Source organism: Paroedura picta, chromosome 14 (genome assembly GCF_049243985.1).
Source record: "Paroedura picta isolate Pp20150507F chromosome 14, Ppicta_v3.0, whole genome shotgun sequence".
In the NCBI taxonomy this organism is placed as follows: Eukaryota; Metazoa; Chordata; class Lepidosauria; order Squamata; family Gekkonidae; genus Paroedura; species Paroedura picta.
Genome location: NC_135382.1, coordinates 11667201 through 11687801, shown reverse-complemented (window position 1 = coordinate 11687801; position 20601 = coordinate 11667201). Strand labels below are relative to the sequence as shown.

General features: G+C 49.9%; 1 protein-coding gene across 7 annotated transcripts in view; it reads right to left on the bottom strand.

Annotated features, from left to right (window-relative positions):
• The window catches only part of LOC143823922 (protocadherin alpha-C2-like), a 258537-nt gene that overhangs the window by 112692 nt on the left and 125244 nt on the right, over positions 1-20601 (bottom strand). The window contains exon 1 of one of the 7 annotated variants that reach the window (XM_077310658.1): positions 5314-7978. The exons of the other annotated variants lie outside the window; for them this stretch is intronic. Within the exon in view, the coding sequence (XP_077166773.1) occupies positions 5314-7782 (2469 nt within the window). The 5' untranslated portion in view covers positions 7783-7978. Of the gene's footprint in view, positions 1-5313; positions 7979-20601 lie in introns of those variants that run through there. 7 annotated transcript variants of the gene reach the window in all.

The following is a 20601-nucleotide window of genomic DNA, read 5'->3' as shown; positions in this document are numbered from 1 at the left end:
AGCACCCTCCAGTGGGTAGCGGGAAGTCAGGGGCGCTGGCAGGAAAGCAAGTGGAGCAAGGGCACAGGCAGCGGCAACGTTCCTTGGCAAAAGACTACCCCCCCCCTGGGCCTCAGTAAAATTGTCAAGCGTTGACCTGTCCCCTGTGATAAAAAGGTTGGGGGCCACTGATTCAAGGTATGAGGTTTTGTGTGCAGGCAACTTCCTCAAATGTTGTGGAATGGAAGTAATCAGTTCATACTTATAGGCCATTTGTAAGAGTGAATTTACATACAGCACAATGAAAATGGTTAACAAATTCCAGAGATAAACGGGGGGGGGGGCAGCAATTTAAATTTGTTTGTATTCATTTGATTCATTTGTATTCAATCTCAAGTGAATACAAACAAATCCAAATTGCTGTTTTTTTTCTATCTCTGGAATTTGTGAACTATTTTCATGGTGCTGTATGTAAATTCACTCTTATAAGTATGAACTGATTACTTCCATTCCACAACTCTGCATCTGAGGAAGTGTGCCTGCACACAAAAGCTCATACCTTGAATAAAACTTAGTTAGTCTTAAAGGTGCTGCTTGCCTTTACATTTATTCCTATGCAGTAGGCCCCATCCCTCTGTAATGGCCAGGATATCCCAGCAACCTTATTCCAAGCACTGCCCTGCCTATGGTCATCATAGCCAATGTTATGAGAGACACTCAGTGGGTGTGGATCTGTTCCACAAAGCTAGGAGCTTCCCCACAATTAGGACTGCCAACCTCCAGGTAGTGGATGGAGATCTCCCAGCACTACAACTGGTCTCTGGACAACAGAGATCAGTTTGCCTGAAGAAAATGACTTTCAAAGGTGGACTATGTGGTGGTGTACCCCACTCAGGTGCCTCCCCTCCTCAAACACCATCCTCCCCAGGTCTCACTCCCCAAATCTCCACATATTTCTCAAGCCAGTTCCCAAAACCCATGAGCAATACCACCAGAAAACTCCACAGACTAAAAAATATTCAAAACTGTTCTCCATTCTGCTGCCTGACTAGACTTCTGCATAGTAAGAACAGCCTTGCTGGATCAGACCAGTGGTCCACCTAATCTCGCATCATGACTCACATAGCAGTCAGTTATTCTGGTGGGACAACCAAATGGCATAGACAACCCCATGGTGGGACAACAACATGGCTCTTGATGTTGCCTTCAAATGTGGAGATTCCTTTTAGTGAACATGACTAGTAGTCACTGATAGACCTCTCCTCCATGGATGTGTCTATTCCCATTTTTCAGCCATCCTGATAACAGGGGACAGTGAATTACACATTTTAATCACTCATGGAATAAAGAAGTATTTAATTTGCCTGTTTTGAATCTATTGCTCACTGATGGTGTGATCATGAGTTCTAGTATTTGGGGAGAGGGAGGAAAAAACTTATCACCAAATATTCTCTCTGCTCCAACCATCATTTTATAAAATTTTATAATGTGTCCCCTCCCTTTAGCCATCTTTTTTTGCTAGTCTGAAAAGTCCCAGACTCTTAAACCATAGCCAGCCTCTTCTGTAGTTTTTCCAGATCCGCAATATTCTTTTTGAGATGGCAACCAGAATTGCACACAGTATTCCAACTGAGGCTGCACTGGAGTTCTCTACAGGTACATTATATACAGGGGTAGTCAACCTGTGGTCCTCCCGATGTCCATGGACTACAATTCCCATGAGCCCCTGCCAGCGAATGCTGGCAGGGGCTCATGGGAATTGTAGTCCATGGACATCGGGAGGACCACAGGTTGACTACCCCTGTATATAATGTACCTGTAGGTTGACTACCCCTGAATTATAATACAGGCAGATTCAGGTAGGCAGCCATAGTGGTCTGAAACAATGGAACAATGTTTTTGTCCAGTGGTACCTTTAAGACCAACAAGTTTAATTCTAGGCATAAACTTTCATGCATACAAACAAAAACTTATACCCAGAATTAAACTTATTGATCTTAAAGATGCCACTGAGCATTTCCGCACATTGGTAAAAATAGCGTTACGACAGTTGAATGGTATAGCGCTAAATATTATGATACCTCGCAGCCACTCCTCACTTTTTTGCTGTCTTGCTCTTGTCCACTGCCTTTTCATGCTTCTCACCCTCCACAAGTGCTGTTGGAAATGTCAGAAGACAGCAATGCGCTTTATACGCAACTCTTTTCCACCTGTCAATCAAGCCAGGCAACCAATCCCCTCTCTCCATGTTTTAAAGGTCCCGCAATGCCCATGTTTTTTAATGAATAGTTCTCTGTTTAAACGCCTATGTATACATGCATAATACTTTTTAAACACCACCTCTTATGGAATCACAAGTCTTCAGATACTTTTAAAATTTAATCTTGTTCCCAATTTTGTGTGGGGGGAGGACTTTAGAGAGGCATTCTTCGTGTCACAACTTTGGAAAAAAACACTTTTATTTCTGGCATCGCCTGCATACTTGTGCGCCTATTCGTTGCTCCAGGCTGTTCTCCATCTTTAAAAGGCACTTCCCTTAAGGGAGAGGGAGGCAGGTGCAAGGGTGGGACATTGGAGGTGGAGGTAGCACTTCTTTGCCTCCAAACCTTTCTTTGGCTGCTCTCCTGCTAGTTGTCCACTGGGGAATAGCGCTTTTTAGTTTGGTGAATCCACTTTTTGGAATTCACCAATTCACACTTTAAAATGGTGGATATAGTGAGCAGTTTGCTGGCCAGACGTGGGAGGTTGGCAACGTCATGCAGAACGGTCGGACTATAACGCCTACGTTAGGTAAGCATTTCACTATGTTTATCGTGCTCAAAAAAGCTCTTTGTTATAATACAGGCAGTTATTTTCAGTACATGTCCTAGTAATTCCCAGCATGGAATTTGCCTTTCCCACCACTGCTTCACACTGTGTCAGTATTTTCATTGAGCTATCCATTTTGACCCCAAAATCTCTTCCTCTTTCAATTTCCACAAGGTCAGACCCATCAGCACAGATGAGAACTTTTGAGTCCTACTCTCTGCTTCTTGCCTCTTAGCCAACTTTTGGCCCCAAAAAAGAACCATCCTCTTATCCAGTGGTCCCCAACCAGCGGTCCGCAGCCCGGTGCCAGGCCGTGAAGGCCAGGGCGCCGGGCCGCAGTTCCCTCTCCCCGCCCCCCCTCCGCAGTAAAAAACTTCCCAGGCCGCAAGCTGGCGGTCCGGGAAGCTTCTTACTGCGGGGGGGAGAGGGAATAAGGGGGGGAGAGGGAATACTGCGGGGGGGAGAGGGGGGAGAGGGAATGCGCATGGGCGCATGCGCGAAGTGCCGCGCGTGCGCGATTTCGGCTGCGCAGCGCGCATGCATGCATGCGCGGCCTGGCTGTGCATGCGCGGCCCGGCCGCGTGTGCGCAATGCATATGCGCGGCCACGCATGTGCGCTGCGCGGGCGTGGCCATCGCCCTGCCAGTCCCCAGCCAAAAAAAGGTTGGGGACCACTGCTCTTATCCCATCACTGCTAAGACTCTGCAGGGGTCTTTTGTGAAGCACTTTGTCAAAAGACTTCAGGACGTTCATAAACCTCTGCCATATTTGTTCAGTTTCTCACAAGTAATGAGGCAGGACTTGTGCATTATTTCATTTGACTGTACATTAATTCTTTTACATTTTTTTGTGGAAAGTTTATTTGAAATAACAACAGAACAGATTCAGTTGTGCAATGTATAACCATTTCGGTAACATTCTTAACTAACACAAAGAATTCAAATTTCCCACACTTTTGGTTAACAGTGCTGAGGGAGCTAGGGGCATGGAATCCTGAACGAAAGTCTGAAGCACTCAAAGGGTCATCTTCTCATAACTGAAAACAGAAGACAGCCTCATTCTGATGAAGAAAAGTATTACAACCTTTACAACCTTTTTGATCAAAGAAATCATTATGCCCTTCTAATTGATCACACAGTTATTGGAAATTGGCTTTGGTTCCATATTGGAGGCCAATATCTGATCTCCCTTTCCGTATTAAGCAAAACTGTTTGCTCTGTAACTTTTTACCTTTGATGGAATATAGAGAAAGTGGTTTATAGATAGGTTGAGAAATTATGTTTTGACTAAGATTCTAGGTCACTGTACTTTTACATCCTCCATAGAACAGTGACTGATAGTTTGGTACCAGCTGGCACCAGTTTAGAGACATTTAGAGAATATGCTTTGCTTAATATAAGCTTGAAGAGATAAATGCTGACCCAGTGATCCCAGGCAATGTCAGGAGCTCCAGGGCTGGCCTGGAGACTTTGGAGGTAGTCCTGGAGATGACTCTGAAGGAGTGGCATGACTGCATTGGTTCAGGCCTCTGGGGCAGCTTTATGAGGTAGAAATATAATGTCTATTCCAGCCTTTCTCTTTTATTGTTGAGAAACCTCAGGCTTCGAGAAACCCCAGAAGTGACATGATGGTGCAGAATATGGTTGAGAAGCAGTGTACAAGCCCCTCCCCTTCCCACCCCCTCCAAGCCCATCATTGGCCATGGGGGGGGGGGCAGGTCAACACAAGCATATATGGTCATATTACCTGATAAATGTTTAACAAATATAAAAAATATGTAAATAAATGAATTAACTCCTCCCCATTCAGGAAGCCCTTCCAAGGCCTTCAAGAAACCCTAGGATTTCATGCTACCCTGGTTGAGAAAGCCTAGTCTATACTTTGCACGGGTTTTTGATTAACAGAAGTTCTCTTTGACTTTTTTCTTTTCTCCTCAGCTAAAATTAAAACTTTGGGTAACCCATGCTACACAAGGACCCTTGGCCCAGGGCCGACCATTCCCAGAGGGCATTGGAGAAGCATCAGAAAAGAAGAGCCCAAAACTGGACCAGCATCCCATTGCCACCCATGACCTGACAGAGGTTTTCCTCCCCAAAGTCCACAAGCAGTGCATATATGTACACCTGTGCTCTTTTTGGATATCCGTCCCCCAGCATTTGGTATTCAGAGGCAAACTGCCTCTGCACATGGAGGCTCCCCTGAGTTGTCCTGTCTGATAGCCATTGAAAGACCAGAATTCCCAAGCCCCCACCCTCACTCACTTCCTTCTGCTTGTCCTGAAGCAGCTTCACTTCAAGTTCTAGCATCAAGAGAATGGGGGGGGGGGGCTCTGTGCTGCCCATTGCATGCTTTCTCCCATATAACCAGAGGGGTTGGGGGAATTTACTGGGATGGCATTGATTCCTTTCCTCTTCAGATCACTTCCTTGGGGTTTCCACGTGGGATCAAAACTACCAGGCAAACCTTCACTCCCTCACCCCCACCCCCACCCCCACCCCCACCCCACCCCCTCCCCCGCCAGCTTACCACCAGAATGGCGTTAAAGTGGTCGCTCTTCACTTTCTGCACCTGGATGCAGGAGGTGGGCACCTGCAACAAGCCGCCCCCCTTGGCCAGGTTGCCAGCCGCGTCTCCATTGGGCACCAAGTTGTTATTGCTGGGCCCCACGCCCAGCGCCGCCCGGTACAGGTAGGTGTGCGTCAGCTTGCCCATGCCGGCGATCTCGACCATCTCCGGGGTGAAGTGGGAGCCGGGCAGCATGCGCACGTTGTAGCGGTACTTCTCGTACTCGTCGTCGGGGCAGCAGCAGCAGCAGCCTCCCGAGCAGCCGCGGGCCGGGCCTGGCCGGGCGTGCAGGAGGCGCAGGGCCAGCAGCACGAGCAGGAAGCCCAGGAAGACGCAGGAGAGGCAGGCCAGCGCCACGATGAGGGCGAAGTTGAGCCGCGAGAGGGGCGGGGGGCCGGCGCGGGCCTCGAGGCCGTCGTCGAAGTCCGGCAGGGCCTGGGGCAGCGCGTCGGCCAGCAGGACGCCCAGCGTGAGCGACGAGGAGAGTGGCGGCTCTCCGCGGTCCGTCACCAGCACCACCACCTTGTGCTTGAGCGCGTCGCTGGAGCGCAGCGCCCGGGCCGTCCGCACCTCGCCGGCGTCGGGGGAGACGCGGAAGAGGCTGGCGTCGGAGGCCTGCAGCATGTGATAGGAGAGCCAGGCGTTCTGGCCGCTGTCCGGGTCGTGGGCCACCACTTTGGTGATCAGGTGGTCGGCGTCGGCCAGGCGGGGCACGATCTCTACGGCCACCGAGCCGTTCCGGGCCGCCGCCGGGAAGAGGATGACGGGCGCGTTGTCGTTCTGGTCCAGGACGGTGATGCTGACCAGGAAGGCGGCGGCCAGGGCGGGCGAGCCGTGGTCCTGGGCCTCCACCTGGAAGTGGAAGCTCTGCAGGCGCTCGAAGTCGAAGGCGGCCTTGGCATAGACGGTGCCGGCCTCGGCGTCGATGCCCAGGTAGGCGGAGAGGGCGCTGCCCTGCACGTCTATGTCCCGCAGCAGGTAGGAGACGCGGCCGTTGTCGCCCAGGTCCGGGTCGGCAGCCGACACGCGGAAGAGGGAGGCGCCCGGCGGGTTGTTCTCGGTCACCTCCACCTCTCGCCGCTGGGCCAGGAAGCGCGGCGGGTTGTCGTTCACGTCGGCGATCTGGAGGCGCAGCGTCTTGCGGCTGGCCATGGGCGGCGCGCCCAGGTCGGAGGCGGTCAGTGTGACGTTGTACTCGTCCAGCCGCTCGCGGTCCAGCAGGCCGCTGGTGACCAGCGTGTAGTAGCTGTCGAAGGAGGACTTGAGCTGGAAGGGCAACTGGGTGGGCAGCTGGCAGATGACGCGCCCGTTCTCGCCGGGGTCGCGGTCGGTGATGCTCAGCAGGGCCACCACCGTGCCCAGCGGCGCGTCCTCCGGGATGGGGCTGGACAGGGAGGTCACCACGATCTCGGGCGCGTGGTTGTTCACGTCGGTGATGTCCACCAGCAGCTTGGCCACGGCCGACAGGCCGAAGAGGCCCCGGTCGCGCGCCTCGACGAAGAGCTCCAGCGGCGGCTTCTGGCCCTCCAGGGCGCCCCCGACGCGCACCTCCCCGCTCTGCGCGTCCAGGCGGAAGAGGCGGCGCAGCTCCGGCGGCGTGCTGTTGCTGAAGGCGTAGCGCACCTCGCCGTTGGCGCCCTCGTCCGGGTCGGTGGCGCGCAGCTGGGTGACGGGCGCACCCTCGGGGGAGTTCTCCAGGATGCTGGCCCGGTACACGGAGCGCTCGAAGGCCGGCGCGTTGTCGTTGGTGTCCAGCACGGTCACCACCACCTGGGCGCTGCCGGCGCGGGCCGGGCTGCCGCCGTCGAGGGCGCTGAGGACCAGGCGGTGGGTGGCCTGCCGCTCGCGGTCCAGCGGCTGCTCGAGCACCAGCTCCGGGTAGCTGCTGCCGTCGGCGCGCGCCTGCATGGCCAGGCCGAAGTGGGGGTCGGCGCTGAGCGCGTAGCGCTGCACGCCGTTGGCGCCCTCGTCCGGGTCGTGCGCGCTGGGCAGGGCGAAGCGGGCGCCGGCCGCCAGGAACTCGGCCACGCGCAGGTGGTACTCGGGCAGCGGGAAGCGCGGCGCGTGGTCGTTCACGTCCCGGACGCGGAGGCGCAGCTTGTGCAGCTCCAGCGGGCCCTCCAGCACCAGCTCGTAGCTCAGCGCGCACGACGGCTCCAGCGCGCAGATGGCCTCGCGGTCCACCGGCTCGCCCACCGACAGCGCGCCGCTCGCCGCCTCCAGCACCAGGTGCGCCGGCCCGGGCCCGCCGCCCACCAGGCGGGCGCGGCGGGCGGGCAGCACGGCGGCGTCGAGGCCCAGGTCGCGGGCCACGTTGCCCACGGGCGCGCCGCGCGGCGTCTCCTCGGCGATCTCGTACTCCACCTGGCCGCCGCGGGCCGCCGCGCACGAGAGCAGGCAGCAGCAGGCCAGCACGTACAGCCGCCGCATGCTGCCCTCAGCTCCCCGCGCCGCCGCCGCCGCCGCCGCCCCCGGCCCGCATCCTCCGCCCCGCAGCGCCGCCGGCCGCCTCCACGGCCCGCCTCGCCGCGCCCGCCTTGTGCTGAGCCAGCGCCGGCGAGTCCTTGGCAGGGCGGCCGCTGCCTGCGGCTGGCGGCGCGTCACGTGAGAGACGGGCAGCCGGCGGGAGAGCAGCGCCGACTAGGGGCCGCCGCGGCAACTGCAGCGCCGCGCCCTGCCCGGCCCGGTCCTCTTCACCGCCGCGCCGTCGCCGCTGCCGCCGCGCTCCCCCCGCCCGCCCACCAGGGCCAGGCGCGGCACTCCCAGGCGCGCCCCCCTCTGCCCCGCGCGCTGCCGCCTCCAACGCCACCGCTTGGCAAACCCGGCTGGGCGGGAGAGGGCGGCGAGGCGCCCCCCCCCCCCCCCCCCGGCCAGCGGCATCGATCCGCGCGATCGAAAGACTGAGCTCAGCAAGAAGCCAAGCCAAGCCCGGCCCCGCCCTGCCCTGGCAGCTCCTGTGTCGGGAGACCGGCCGGGAGGCCTTTGGCTTTGCGGCGTCTGGGGGAGGGGGGGACGCGGCGCACCGGAGGAGGCCTTGGAAGAGCCCGCGGATCTTTCGCGATCGCCCCGGGGACCCCTTCCCCAAGGGGCCGGCGGAGCGCCCCACGGCCACCCTCGAAGAAGAGGAAGCCCCCGCCTGATTGCCCGGCCAAGCAGCCGCTGCCGCCGCCCCCGTCCCTCGACGGGGAGTGGAGGCTCCCCAGCTGAAAGGCTCCCGGGGCTTCTCCTCGCGGAACGGGATGCCCTCGGCCAGGAGACTCCCCCAAAAGCCCGGGGGTGGCGCGGAAACGACCAGCCTCCAGCCGCGAGCCTTCTGCCAGATTTCCCTCCAAAGTGCCTTCCGGAGTCCGCGGGCTGGCATTCGGGGATCGGGCGCGACCCTTGCCCGGACAGGCGCAGTGCCAATGGGACGAAGAGGAGGATCAGAGGAGAATCCCGCTCTTCTTTGGCGCCGGGCCCTGGGAAAGTAGCTGGCTGGCCGAACGCTCCCAGAGAGGAGGGGCCGGATCGGGGCCCGCGGAGTACCGCCTGGGGCGGGGATTCTCTCTTCGGAAAGTAGAACCAAGCGACGTCCCATCAGACGCCATTTCCCCAGGCATCTCATCCAAGGGCGCGCAGCTTCCCCGCGCTCTGCCTCGGGCATTTCAGGGCTCCCGTGAGCCGCGGAGGTGCGGGCGCAGGTAGAAGGTTCCTCCCGCGCCGGAGGAGGGTGGGGCGATCTCTCGCGACCACGCCCCCTTGGGCGATCAGGCCCCCCACCGGTCCGAGTTCCTCCGGCGCATCTCAGCTGCCGGCCAGTCCTGCCTGGCCTCCGCTGCAGCTGGGGGTCCAGGTGTGCAAAAAGAGAGCTGGAACTTTGCTGTGGAAACAGCAGCTTCTTTACAGTACCCCACTCTTGCCATTGGATTCTCCACTCAAAAAGGGAGCGAGGCAATGGGTGTTTTGGAGCGGTTGGCCCTTATATGAGGAGTCCCCAGCCAGCCCTTGGCTTCCAAGCACTTACTAAGACCCTTCCCTAATTATTCTGGTTTCATTTTTTTTAAAGTAGCTTCCATGCCTTCCTGAAATGGACAGAAGTGAACAGCTGAAGAGCCAGGTAAACTCTTCAGCCTCCCTTTCCCCCCACCCCCCATGCAAAGGAAGCCACTGTGGGGCATTTTCCAATGGGCCTCCTACTGCCTGCTGCTTGCCAGGATTCTTGGTGAAAGCACCAGGCTCTGCAGAGTGTGGCCTGCTCCCGCAAGGCCCTTCTTAGGTTCTGACTCCCCTCTCTTCCCCATGCAGTCAGCTGGGTGACCTTGAGCTAGTCACAGTTGTTTTGGGGCTGTCCTCGCAGAGTGGTTCTCTTAGAGCTCTTCCAGTCCCACCTACCTCACAGGGTGTCTGTTGCGGGGACAGGAAGGGAAAGGTTTGGGAGGAGTCTTCAGGTAGTGAAAAGTGGGGTATAAAAAATCAGCTCTAAAGGGGAAATGTGGTTGCTTTTCAAAAGTAATTTAAAGGCTGTTGCTCAGACGGGACAACAGAGGATCCTGTTAGCAACAGAAGATAGGAGTCACACTAATGGGTTTAAATGACGGGCAAAAGGTATGCGCTGCATATTGGTGTGTGTGGGGGGGGGTGGAACTGGTAGTAAGAGTAGTTCAGCCAGGCAATGTGCAGCCTAGGGGAATGGGTGAGCTCCCCCTCCCTGACAGTCCTCAAGCAGTGCCTGGATGAACACTTGTGCAGGACACTCTGGGTTGATCCCGTATTGAGCAGAAAGTTAGACTAGGTGACCCATATGACCCCCTTCCAACTCTGTGATTCTGTGCTTTTGTTCTGTGACCTCACCAAATAAAAAAAAAATCATGTTTTGACCATTTAATACTGAGTATACATTAATGCTTTTGCACATCTGAAGTCAGAAAATTCAAAACACACAGCAAAAGAAAAAGTAGTAGACCATGCAAAATGGAAGAAAGTCTGTCTTTGCTTTTTAATACCCCTCTCTCCTCATTTTTATGTCCCTCGTGTCTGGAACAATTTCCCTGAACTCAAAAGGATCCTGGCCCTCCTTTCCTCCCCTCTCCAATTTATCTCTTCCCATCTTTTCTCTACCTCTGAGGTACTATAACTTTAGCATGGATATGTTTTTGTTATAGTATATTTAGAGGGGGAAACGCTGAACAAACGCTGAAAGGTGCCATGGCACCTTTCAGCCCAACCAAGTTTTATTAAAGGTATGAGCTTTCATGTGCATGCAGAGAAACGTTAACACAGAGGTGTACTCTACCAGTAATTATTAAATGAAGTTCAGGTTTAATCAAAATTAATATGCTGTGGTATTCCTTCCTTCTCCCTGGTAGAATTGGACAGCTCTGACTTTATTTCCCCATCTTGTAGGGAAATGTTCTGTGTAACTTATACTGAGCTGTTGCAGACCATGACTCCAGAAGCCCCCAGTGCTGCTCTGGCCATTTATTCACCCCCCCCCAAAAAAAAAAAACATTTTTCAGACTGCCTCATGCAACATGTGGATTATCATATTGATCTACCTGACAAGGCTTGTAAACGGTGCCCTGAATACTTCACAATTACTATTATTGCTACAATAAACCAACATTTTATGAGGGATCATGACTAATGCATATATCCCTTTTTAGACTGTCTCCAAAGAGCTCAGGCCACCATACGTAGCTCTTCCCTTGCTCCATTTTGCCCTCACAACAGCCCTCTAAGGTAAGTTAGGCTGAGAGAGAGTGGCCCAAGGCCAGCCAGTGAGCTTCTTTTCACTTGTTGGCAAAACTCTGGCATAAGATCAAGAGAACACCAAAGATACAGACAACTCCTCCTCCATCTGACATAAAAGGCTGCTTCCTACCATTCCTTAATCAAAGAATAAGAAGAGGAAATAATATTTGTGTGTTGCTAGTTAGTTAATACACGATGTTCCTTCAAGCTGCTACTTAGTTATGATGTAATAAAATAACGACAATAGGCTACATTCATGACGTGTCACATATGACTTTTCAGTTTAATCGAATGTTTCCTCTGCATCTCAAGGGAATTTGTAGCCACTGAAAAGAACTGAAAACACAGACATTTGGACTTTTCTCTCTTCTTAATTTAATGTTCCTTTGACTCAAATGAGATCAAAATCCAATACACTTACAGGCAATCACTGCAGCTAAATATTTAGCAATTGCTAAGGTAGTTTTCCAACCCAAATTTACAATGAAAAACGATGATTTTTTTGAGAGGATCAATTAACAATCTACTAATAGAATTATCTTTATCTCAAATCAGACCAGATTTCAATAAAAATATGTTCTAAGGACACAAGCCAACCAGTTCTAAGGATTCAAGCTGACAAGTCCACATTTACAAGTCCAGCTCAAATATGCTGTGTCTGCAATTTTAATCAGGCAAACATAAATGCTCTTCTGTAATGAGGGATAGTTCTTTTAAGTAGCTTGGAATAGCACAAGAGAAGAGAACTCCAGAGAATGTAGTTTTAAGGTTAAAGAAGATCATCAGGATGGAAGGTGGAGCTCGAAGAAAGATCACTTAGTTCAAACAACTGATTATAAAACAAAACAAAACAAAATGTCTTGTTACAACAGAGATACAAGTTAATACTATTCCGTATTTTTACTGTATTTTACTTTTGTTATAATCTGTATTTTGTATGATGTTAAGGCCTGTGGCCATAACGCTAATAAATTATATTACATTACTTCAGTCTGAAGCATAAGACAAGCAAGAGCAAATACCTACAGATCAGTGTGAACAATTATAGTAAAAAGAAATTATGTTCACAGCCAGTCAGATGTTAAAAGAAAATTGGTATATAATATTTTTCAGATGGTACATTACTCAAAATAAATTAAAACTATGAAGGAAAATGTTGGAAATATCAAGATATAGATGGAACTTTTTACAAGTGATAGACTTGTAAAAAAGCAACAAAAAATGGAAGAAAATGCATGGGGAAATGCAGACAATATTAAAATTTAACTTCCCCATGGAAGCTAAGAATATGCCATTAGGAATGCCTAACAAATTACCAACAGTATTAGAAGAGGTTTTTGAATACACGGTGACTGCATATAGAATCATTTATGCAGCAAAATGGAAATTAGATACTTCTCCAAGCTTAAAAGAATGGGAAAATAATCTTGCTGACTATACAGTAATAGTGAGATTAACAACCTATTTGAGAAACAGCTCAATTAAAAAATCTGAAGCGATATGAAGTGTTTATTAGGCAAGCAGAAGATGAATTTAGAAGAAAACTGTACATTAATGTCTTGTAATGCATAGAAAAGTATTACAATGCAGAAGCAGAACAAGAATATCAATGTATAAAGATGTGAATCCTGAGCAGAAATATCCTTTGCCTTCTTATTATTAGATGTATTACAGATTTGTTTATAGAGCTCTGATATATTACCATTTGTTATAAGCTACACTGAGTAAGTAGAGGTGGCAAAAATATATGATAATAATACCAACTGTGTAGAAAATATGAAATCAATAAAGAAGATGGGTGATGCCAGGTGGAGGAAGAGTAAGGCAGATATAGCCCCTCCTCTGCAATATTGTATTACCATCTTTCTGAGTATATGGTTGGGGGGGTGAGGTGGGGTGTCAGGTAATCTGGGGGTCAGTGTGGTCAGGGAAGGGGGTAGGAGGGGGTGGGAGGGGGATTTTAAACTTTTGTTATTACATATATGATAGTTGTGATCCGCCATGAGCCAGCTGTGCTGGGAACAGCAGGATATAAATGTAATAAATAAATAAACTAACAAACATACAGATGAGTTATGGGATTTGAAATGTAAAATGTTGAATATAAATGTACCCCACAAGAATTAATATTGTATTTTATAGATAGTGTTTCAAAAATTATGATGAAAGGTATGTTGGGGTAAAATGCTTTTTGTTTCATACACCTTGTATTACCTAATAAATTTTATATACATAATTATGATTTTTCATTTCTGTCTTTTTCATATCTTTACATTCATTTCATATCTTTACTCTGTTTTTAATAAAATAGAACAATATATCTCCAGAGAATGCAGGTGAGCATGCACGTCATGCCCTTAATAAAATACTTGTTCTATCCAAACTCAGTACTGAAAATTCGGACTTTTCCGCACAGAGGCATTAAACTCATCCCACCTCCTGCTTGCAAACGCACAGTTGTAAGCCACATGTTTGCAGGCCTCCTGATGGGACACCCCTCCCACGTTTTCTGCTGCCTCCCAATGAGGTTCAACAGAAAAACAAGGAACCTTTCCAAGGCAATATACTTCTGATAATGTATATATTGAATTCCAATAAATTTTCTTAACTGTTTCTAGATAATGTTTGTTTTCATTCTTCAGTGGTTGAGTCCTCCAATATCAGTTTGCTGTAACAAAAGTAGAACAATTCTACTGCCTTTCCTTATATTACTGTTTTAGTATAAATAGACCATTGACTCAAAGGTACCAGGGAATGTTAGTCAAATGCCATGAGGTCAAAGGTACTGGGGAAAACAACGTGAACTTCTCCCCCCACTCCTCAGCTTGTCAATCACTGCAAGCCACCAATCCCAGCACAGCTGTTGTTTCAGGGACTCAAACTTCCTTCCCCCACCCGAGTCCCAAAATTAATTTTTTTTTAAATGCACTTCTGCGTTGCTATGGAGAAACACCACAACAATGAAACATTCCCGCCTCTTTTTGGGATCCTAGGTGTAATGGTCTCCATTGATGTTCAGTTAGATTTGTGGTAGGCTGGTTATGGCAACTGGACTCTGAGGAGTGATTTTTTGTTCACAGTAGGGCTTTTAAACAAAGAGAATGGACACCTAGCTGATCGGGAGAAATTATGAAAAATCATAATTATGTATATAAAATGCCCAATCCCAAAGCTACCATGCACACTGAAGATAATATTTTATTTTAACTTGGGGAATGTAGCTTTGAACAGCATAATAATGGTACATGAAGGTTGCAGTCCTACATGTACATACCACAGAGTACACCTAATGAACTCAGCACACATTCTTTTTAGACATGCTTAGGCCTGATCCGCTTATAAGCATGAGCTGACCAAGTTGATAAATTTCTATTTTAGTGTGGAATGTCTGTTGCTCCCTAATGTTCACCCCTTTGTAGTTCTGCCTATGTTCCAAGTGAGGTTCTCAGTCATAGCCCCCCCCCCACGCAATTCAGAGACTAACTTGCTGCTAATAAGCTGCTTCTATGCACATTTTCTTAAAGTGCTGAAAACAGCCCTCATAGCTGAGAATTTGGGTGTGAGATTTCTGGAATAATAATGGGGATTTTCAGGACTCTTCTGTTTCCATGTTACTTGAGGAAGATGGAAGGAAAAGCGCAAAAAGCTTAGATGGAAGGAAAAGTGCAAGGCAAAGAGCAACAAAAAGGTAGAGCAAGCTATGCAGGTGCAGCCTCTAAACACAATCAAGATACAACAGAAGTGGGCACAGCCAGGATCAAGTCATTCTTAATCCCCCCCCCTTACCCCAAATCCAGGGGGAAATTCAAGAGACGTCAGTTTTGGAAGTTGTCCTGGGTTGTTTCATGCACTGACTATCACACACCAAACTGACTTATGTCCTGCAGCTGGCAGAAGCTACCTAGCTGTGGAACTACAAAGGGACCTTTATAGTGCTTTTCTGCTTCTTTTGCTGCGTTTATATGGTTATTATTTCAGTTTTTCTCAGGTGGTGATATAGCTCTAGATTGCATGAAAAAACAGCACTGTTTCACCGGGTCTATGACTGAGGCTTGACGATAACATCAAATTCCATTATCCTCCCCACCCGAACTCACCCAATCAAACTCCATTGAAACTGTACTCTATGATCTCCCTTTTTCCTTACTCTGGAATAGGAGACAAGTTAGTAGACTATTTGATTTAAATAATGATAATTTGTATGTTGAATTTTATATTACTTATATTATATTGGGTGTATGATTTTTTTGTAACCCGCCTTGAGCTTCAGAGTAAGGCAGGCTATAAATTGAATAGTAATTATTATTATAATTTTATGAATTGTTTACTTTGTACTGTACATTTTAACTCATGCAAGCCGCCCTGAGCCTTCAGGGAAGGGCAGTATATAATTTCAAGAATCAATCAGTCAATCAATCAATAAACCAATGAATGATGTTTGACTTGAAGGAAGTCAAATAATTTCCCCTTAGCATGACATCTAATTGAAACTCAATACAACTACATCTAGCCTTCCCCCAAACACCTCTTCCCTGAGGTTGGCAGTATCCTGTCTGGGTATTCCAGGCTCTGAATGTCCTCTTCCTTCCTGCACCTAAGAAGGGTGAAATCAATGCAGCCATTTTTCTCAGAAAGCAGAATCAGCATCTCATATTTCAGATGTCAAAGGATCCAAAAGACCAATGTCTACAAGGCAGCTAATCACTGCAATTATTACTTCTTTGCCAATACATCAGAATCCTAAATAGTTCACCTTAACAACATTCCTGAAATGGATGCAGAAACCTGGAATGCCAAGTCTGAATGCCAGTTCCCAATGAAATTTCATCTCAGCCCTCGTTTTGCATCCCTGTGGCCAGGGTGAAGATCACGTAAAAGCTATGCAACAGCTTTGCATGAATGCCGTGAGATTATTTTCCCAGTTGAAACAATTCGTTGAAATGTCTTTTGAGCCTTACTGAAACTTTTATTGAGAAATACACATGACATCAGGACTCTAAAAGTGTGCAACTGTAAACATAGCCAGAAGCAATATGGAGGAATATCGAGGTGAGTTCTCTGTGACAGTGAAAATGCCTTCACTGTATGAAACATATAAGCAATATACAGATATTAAGGAACTGCACAGAATAATCTAATAGTGCACATTTAGTGTTAAAAATATTTTAATATAGCAAAAGAGAAAAATGCACTCCTTGGATTAGCAAGCCCAATGCTATAGTCAACTATTGGCATAATTATTAATAGTATTTTCATTGTGTTTTATTTCATCTATAGTCCACCTTTCTTACTAAGACTCCAGGAGGATTGCAGAAGTAAATCATAGTTTTGATCCCATGCCATGATTTCACTTGTACAGCGCTAACCTCTATGATGGTTTCTGCACTAGCAATAGTATTCTGATTTGCATTTTTAAAGGGCCATCTTTTCCATCCATATCCACATTAACATTCACCTGTCCAGGCGCAGTTCCAAATTGCCACCTGAATTCCTACGCGTTTTGTGAATTCCTGGTTACAGTGATTTCATCAGTCAAGGCAAAGTCTAATTTGGAGCTCCCCAATGCAGAAATGCGTACAATTGGGTTTTTCCACATAGCCACCATTTTGAGTAATTTGGGCACATCCCTTTCCTTGTTGCTGTCTTCTCTTCTTCCTCCTCCTCTCTCCCTCCTTCACATGGGGTGATCACGTTACAAAACTGTTTCTAAGTTTTAAAAAAGCAGTCTTGCACAGCAACAGTATAACATTATAATCTAGGGTTTTTAAAATATTATTCAGAGCACTTTGGGGGGAAGGGGGATGCAACCAAGGTGCAGGATGGTGGGATTAAGGGGCACAATGAAAACAAAGGTGCAAGGAAGTGCCATTTTTTTTTTAAACGGGAAGGGAGCAAAGCATGATAGGGAGCTGCCTCTATTGGACTCAGTGTGGGAACTATATCGCAAATTTCAGCCTGGGAAAGGAGGGGAGGACAGCCCAAATGCGGAAAGGCTACAATCAATTTGCAACATCCAAAGATAATCCAAAGCAAGGCTAAAACAAGGTATGTCTCCTAATGCAGAAATTATATGGCAGAGCACGTTCTTTCAGCAATGTAAGCTTTCAGCATGCAAGCTCACCATCCTTCAGTGAGCAGATCGTCCAAATACAAGAGAACGGCCCACATGATGGATGAAGAATGGTGCAAGCAGAAGGAAAGTATCCATAAATTTGAGGCTAGACAAAATGAATTTGATAAAGAAGTCCAACTTTGGCTGACAGACTTCATAACATTCCATGATGAGGACCTGCAAACTACTTTTATTAATCAGTTTGTCCTGAATATTTTTTTAATTTTATAACTAGCAAGATAGTCCGCTGCAGCCATAAATACAGCGGGTGCTAGCAGGGTGGGGCAGGTACAGGGAGAGGCAGTTCTGGCAAGGCACGGAGTGGCCTCCCTGCCCCTTTCTCACCTTCTGTGGCCAAGGCACAGAGGCAAGTGCACGACAGCCTTGGGGCTGACGCTCCTCAGTGTTTCTGCCACCGCTTCTCCGCCATCACTTTTCCGCCTCCGATGCTGCCTCACAGCCTGCGCTGCCTCTCTGCCTCTCTGCCTCCACCACTGCCTCGCAACCTGCGCCGCCTTTCTGCCGCCACCTCTCGGCCTGCGCTGCCTCTCCTCCTCAGCTGCCCCCTTGGCACCAGCTCATAGGTGCCACCAGCGGCTGGGTGGAGCAGCAGTTGGGGAGTGTGTGGCTGCAAGGCAGTGCATATGCCCATGGCTGGGTTTTGGGGACAGGTGCCCCAGGGGCTGGCCCAATCTGGGTATGGCCAACCATGCTGGAGCAGGCTATCTTAACAGAAAAAGCCAATATTCAATTAGTTTTAAAAGTGCATTAATAAACTTTAAAATCGCACGTGGCGAAAAGCTGGATGTCACAGACAATTACTGAATAATTTCTATTATTTGTCAAGAAACAATCAAGTTGTGGAAATACAAAGCCTGCTCTTAACCATACTTTCTTCATCTAGCTCAGTTCATTTTGTTTCTCCAAATTTAATGGCCCTTAAAGAGGGGTACAGTAAAACAAGGAAAACATCAGTGCGGAACAGGCCACCTTAAATCAAGCGACCCCACATCACAATTCCTTACTCTTCTGCATACATTTATATTTGAATTTTGACACTGCAGTAGTAAACAAAGTAGTTTGATAAATTACAAATTTGGCTTGAGTAACCACACTGTATCCAACTCCCAGCAAACCTACCAAATATAACAGCCAAGCATTCCATGCCAAGACCAGGATGCATGTAAAACACAGCATGTAATATCTAATTAACAGAATCCTCTACCATCTGCAGAACAGATGCACAAATATATCTTTACAGGAAGCTTTGCTTGTATTTCAAAACAAGCAGAATGCCTCTGGACTTAGTTAGAAAGCTCAACAATATTTTATGGGTTTCAGAATTTGTTATTCTTTTTAAGGACTTCAAAAAAATGCAGATTCTGGAGCTGAAAATGGGTGTTGGGAAGGCAAGTTTCTATTTTCTGTACTGGGGAAAATTTGTGGTGGAGAAGTTTCCAGCACCTTGCAGATATTGTCACTTTATTCTTAGAAAAGTTCAGAGAAACAGAGGAAGCTAAAAAAAGGGGAACTCTGCCCAACTCTGGCATTATTTTAGGACTGGTACCCATTCAAATCCATTCTTTCATATGCTGGATGCTTGTCATTCCTCCATTCTCAATTGTTCCAGAGCCTCTCCTCAACACCCTTAGGAGTTCTACACCGGATAGGTGTCAGAAGCATGTTTGGAACTGGGGGCGAGGGAGGCTGGCAACAGGGTAGTGATTGGGGCCAATAAAGTAGATTTAGGAGGAGAATACAATTTCGAAATAGGGATCCTATGAACAAAACAGAACAATCTGACTAAGAAGCTACACTAAGCAGCAACAGAGTGAGGGCAACCAATGCGAGCTATAAAAAGAATTAGATTTCTAAGAATGTTTAATAATTTTCAAATTAAAGACTAAAAATAAAACACTACACCCACCATTTAGTTTTTAATTTCAACAACTAAGTGGCACATTTTCTTAACCGTATTCGCTTTAAGTCCTAGCACATATTATGGTCAATTTCCTTTGTAAAAGAAGTGATCAAAGTGAATGCTGAGTGATTAAAAACATCTGTACACCGCCCGTGGCGCCACGGGCGCCACGGACTAAATAAAGGAGTAAGGCGTTCTGGGGCGGGAAGTGTCCGGGATGAGGAAGGGTCCGGATTGGACCCTTCCTCATGACAGACAATTGGAGGGACCAATCGGCAGGCGCAAAGCGCCTGCTGATTGGTCCCTCTGCTTCCCAGCCCCAGCAACTGCGAGCCACGCACAGCGCGGCTCGCAGTTGCTCCCGGCCTGATGCGGCGAGAGGCGCTTCGTGCCTCTCGCCGCGTCAGGCTGCCGCCCGAGGGAGCCCCCGGCGGTCGCGCCCAGCGCGGCTGCCGGGGGCTCTTTCGGGAGAAGCCTCCCTGGATGGCTTCACGTGGCACCGCAGGACGGAGCCCTTCGCCTGGCCCGCCCACGTGGCGGCGTCTTGCCAGCCTTTACGGGCCGCGGGACTCGGCGGAGCTCAGCGCCGAGAGGAGCGAAGTCTCTGTCATCGCACCCCGGCCGCGCCTGTGCCTGGTGCCTTTCCCGCGCCTCCCTCGAGCCCGGCCCCTCCTCCCTCTGCTTCCCTCCACGCCGTCGCCTGCCCGCGCTCCTGGGGTGCCTCTCGGCTCCCGCGCCGGCCAGGCTCAAGGTGAAGCTCCCCGCGATCGTCAGAGCGGACCCCAGCCAGGAAACCGAGCCGCGCCGCCCGCCCCGGGCAGCGGAGCTAGGTGGCTATCGCCTCCCCGCTCTCCCGACGCAAGAAATCCGCCGCTCGAGGCCTCCCTGCTTCGTGCCTCCCGATCCGCCCACCTCCAACCTCGCCCGGCTGCTAACAAGACGCCCCAGCCCCGGCCAGCCGACACAGATGCCGGGAGAGGCACCCGGCCCCGCTGGCCGGTGCGCACACCCCGCGCCATTGCTGCAAACGAGCTGCCCGACCCCGCTCTCTACCGAGCCTACCCTCTCCAGCCTCGCCCAGCTGCCGCCATTGGCTGCATAGCCGCCCACACGAGCCAACAGCCTCTGCAGCCACTAAGAAGACGCCCCACCCACGACCAGGCCCAAGAGGCGGCGCCCGCCGGCCGCACCCGCCTACCGCCACCAGCAGCAAGACGACAATGCGACGCCCGTGGCTCGCATGCCCTGCCCAGAAAGCCTGCTGCGAGAGCCGCTGCCCCCCACCCGCTGCCGATCTTGAGAGGGCTGCTGCCCGGAGGATGTCGACGCCGCAACAGGCACCTGGCCCCGCCTGCACCCAGCACCGCCGCCACCAATGAGCTGCCCAACCCCGCTCTCTCCCGAGCCCACCTCGGACACTCAGTTCTATGCAGACATCACCTACGGTAGGAAGGCTCCAAGCCCGCCACCTGGCCAGCCTCACCTG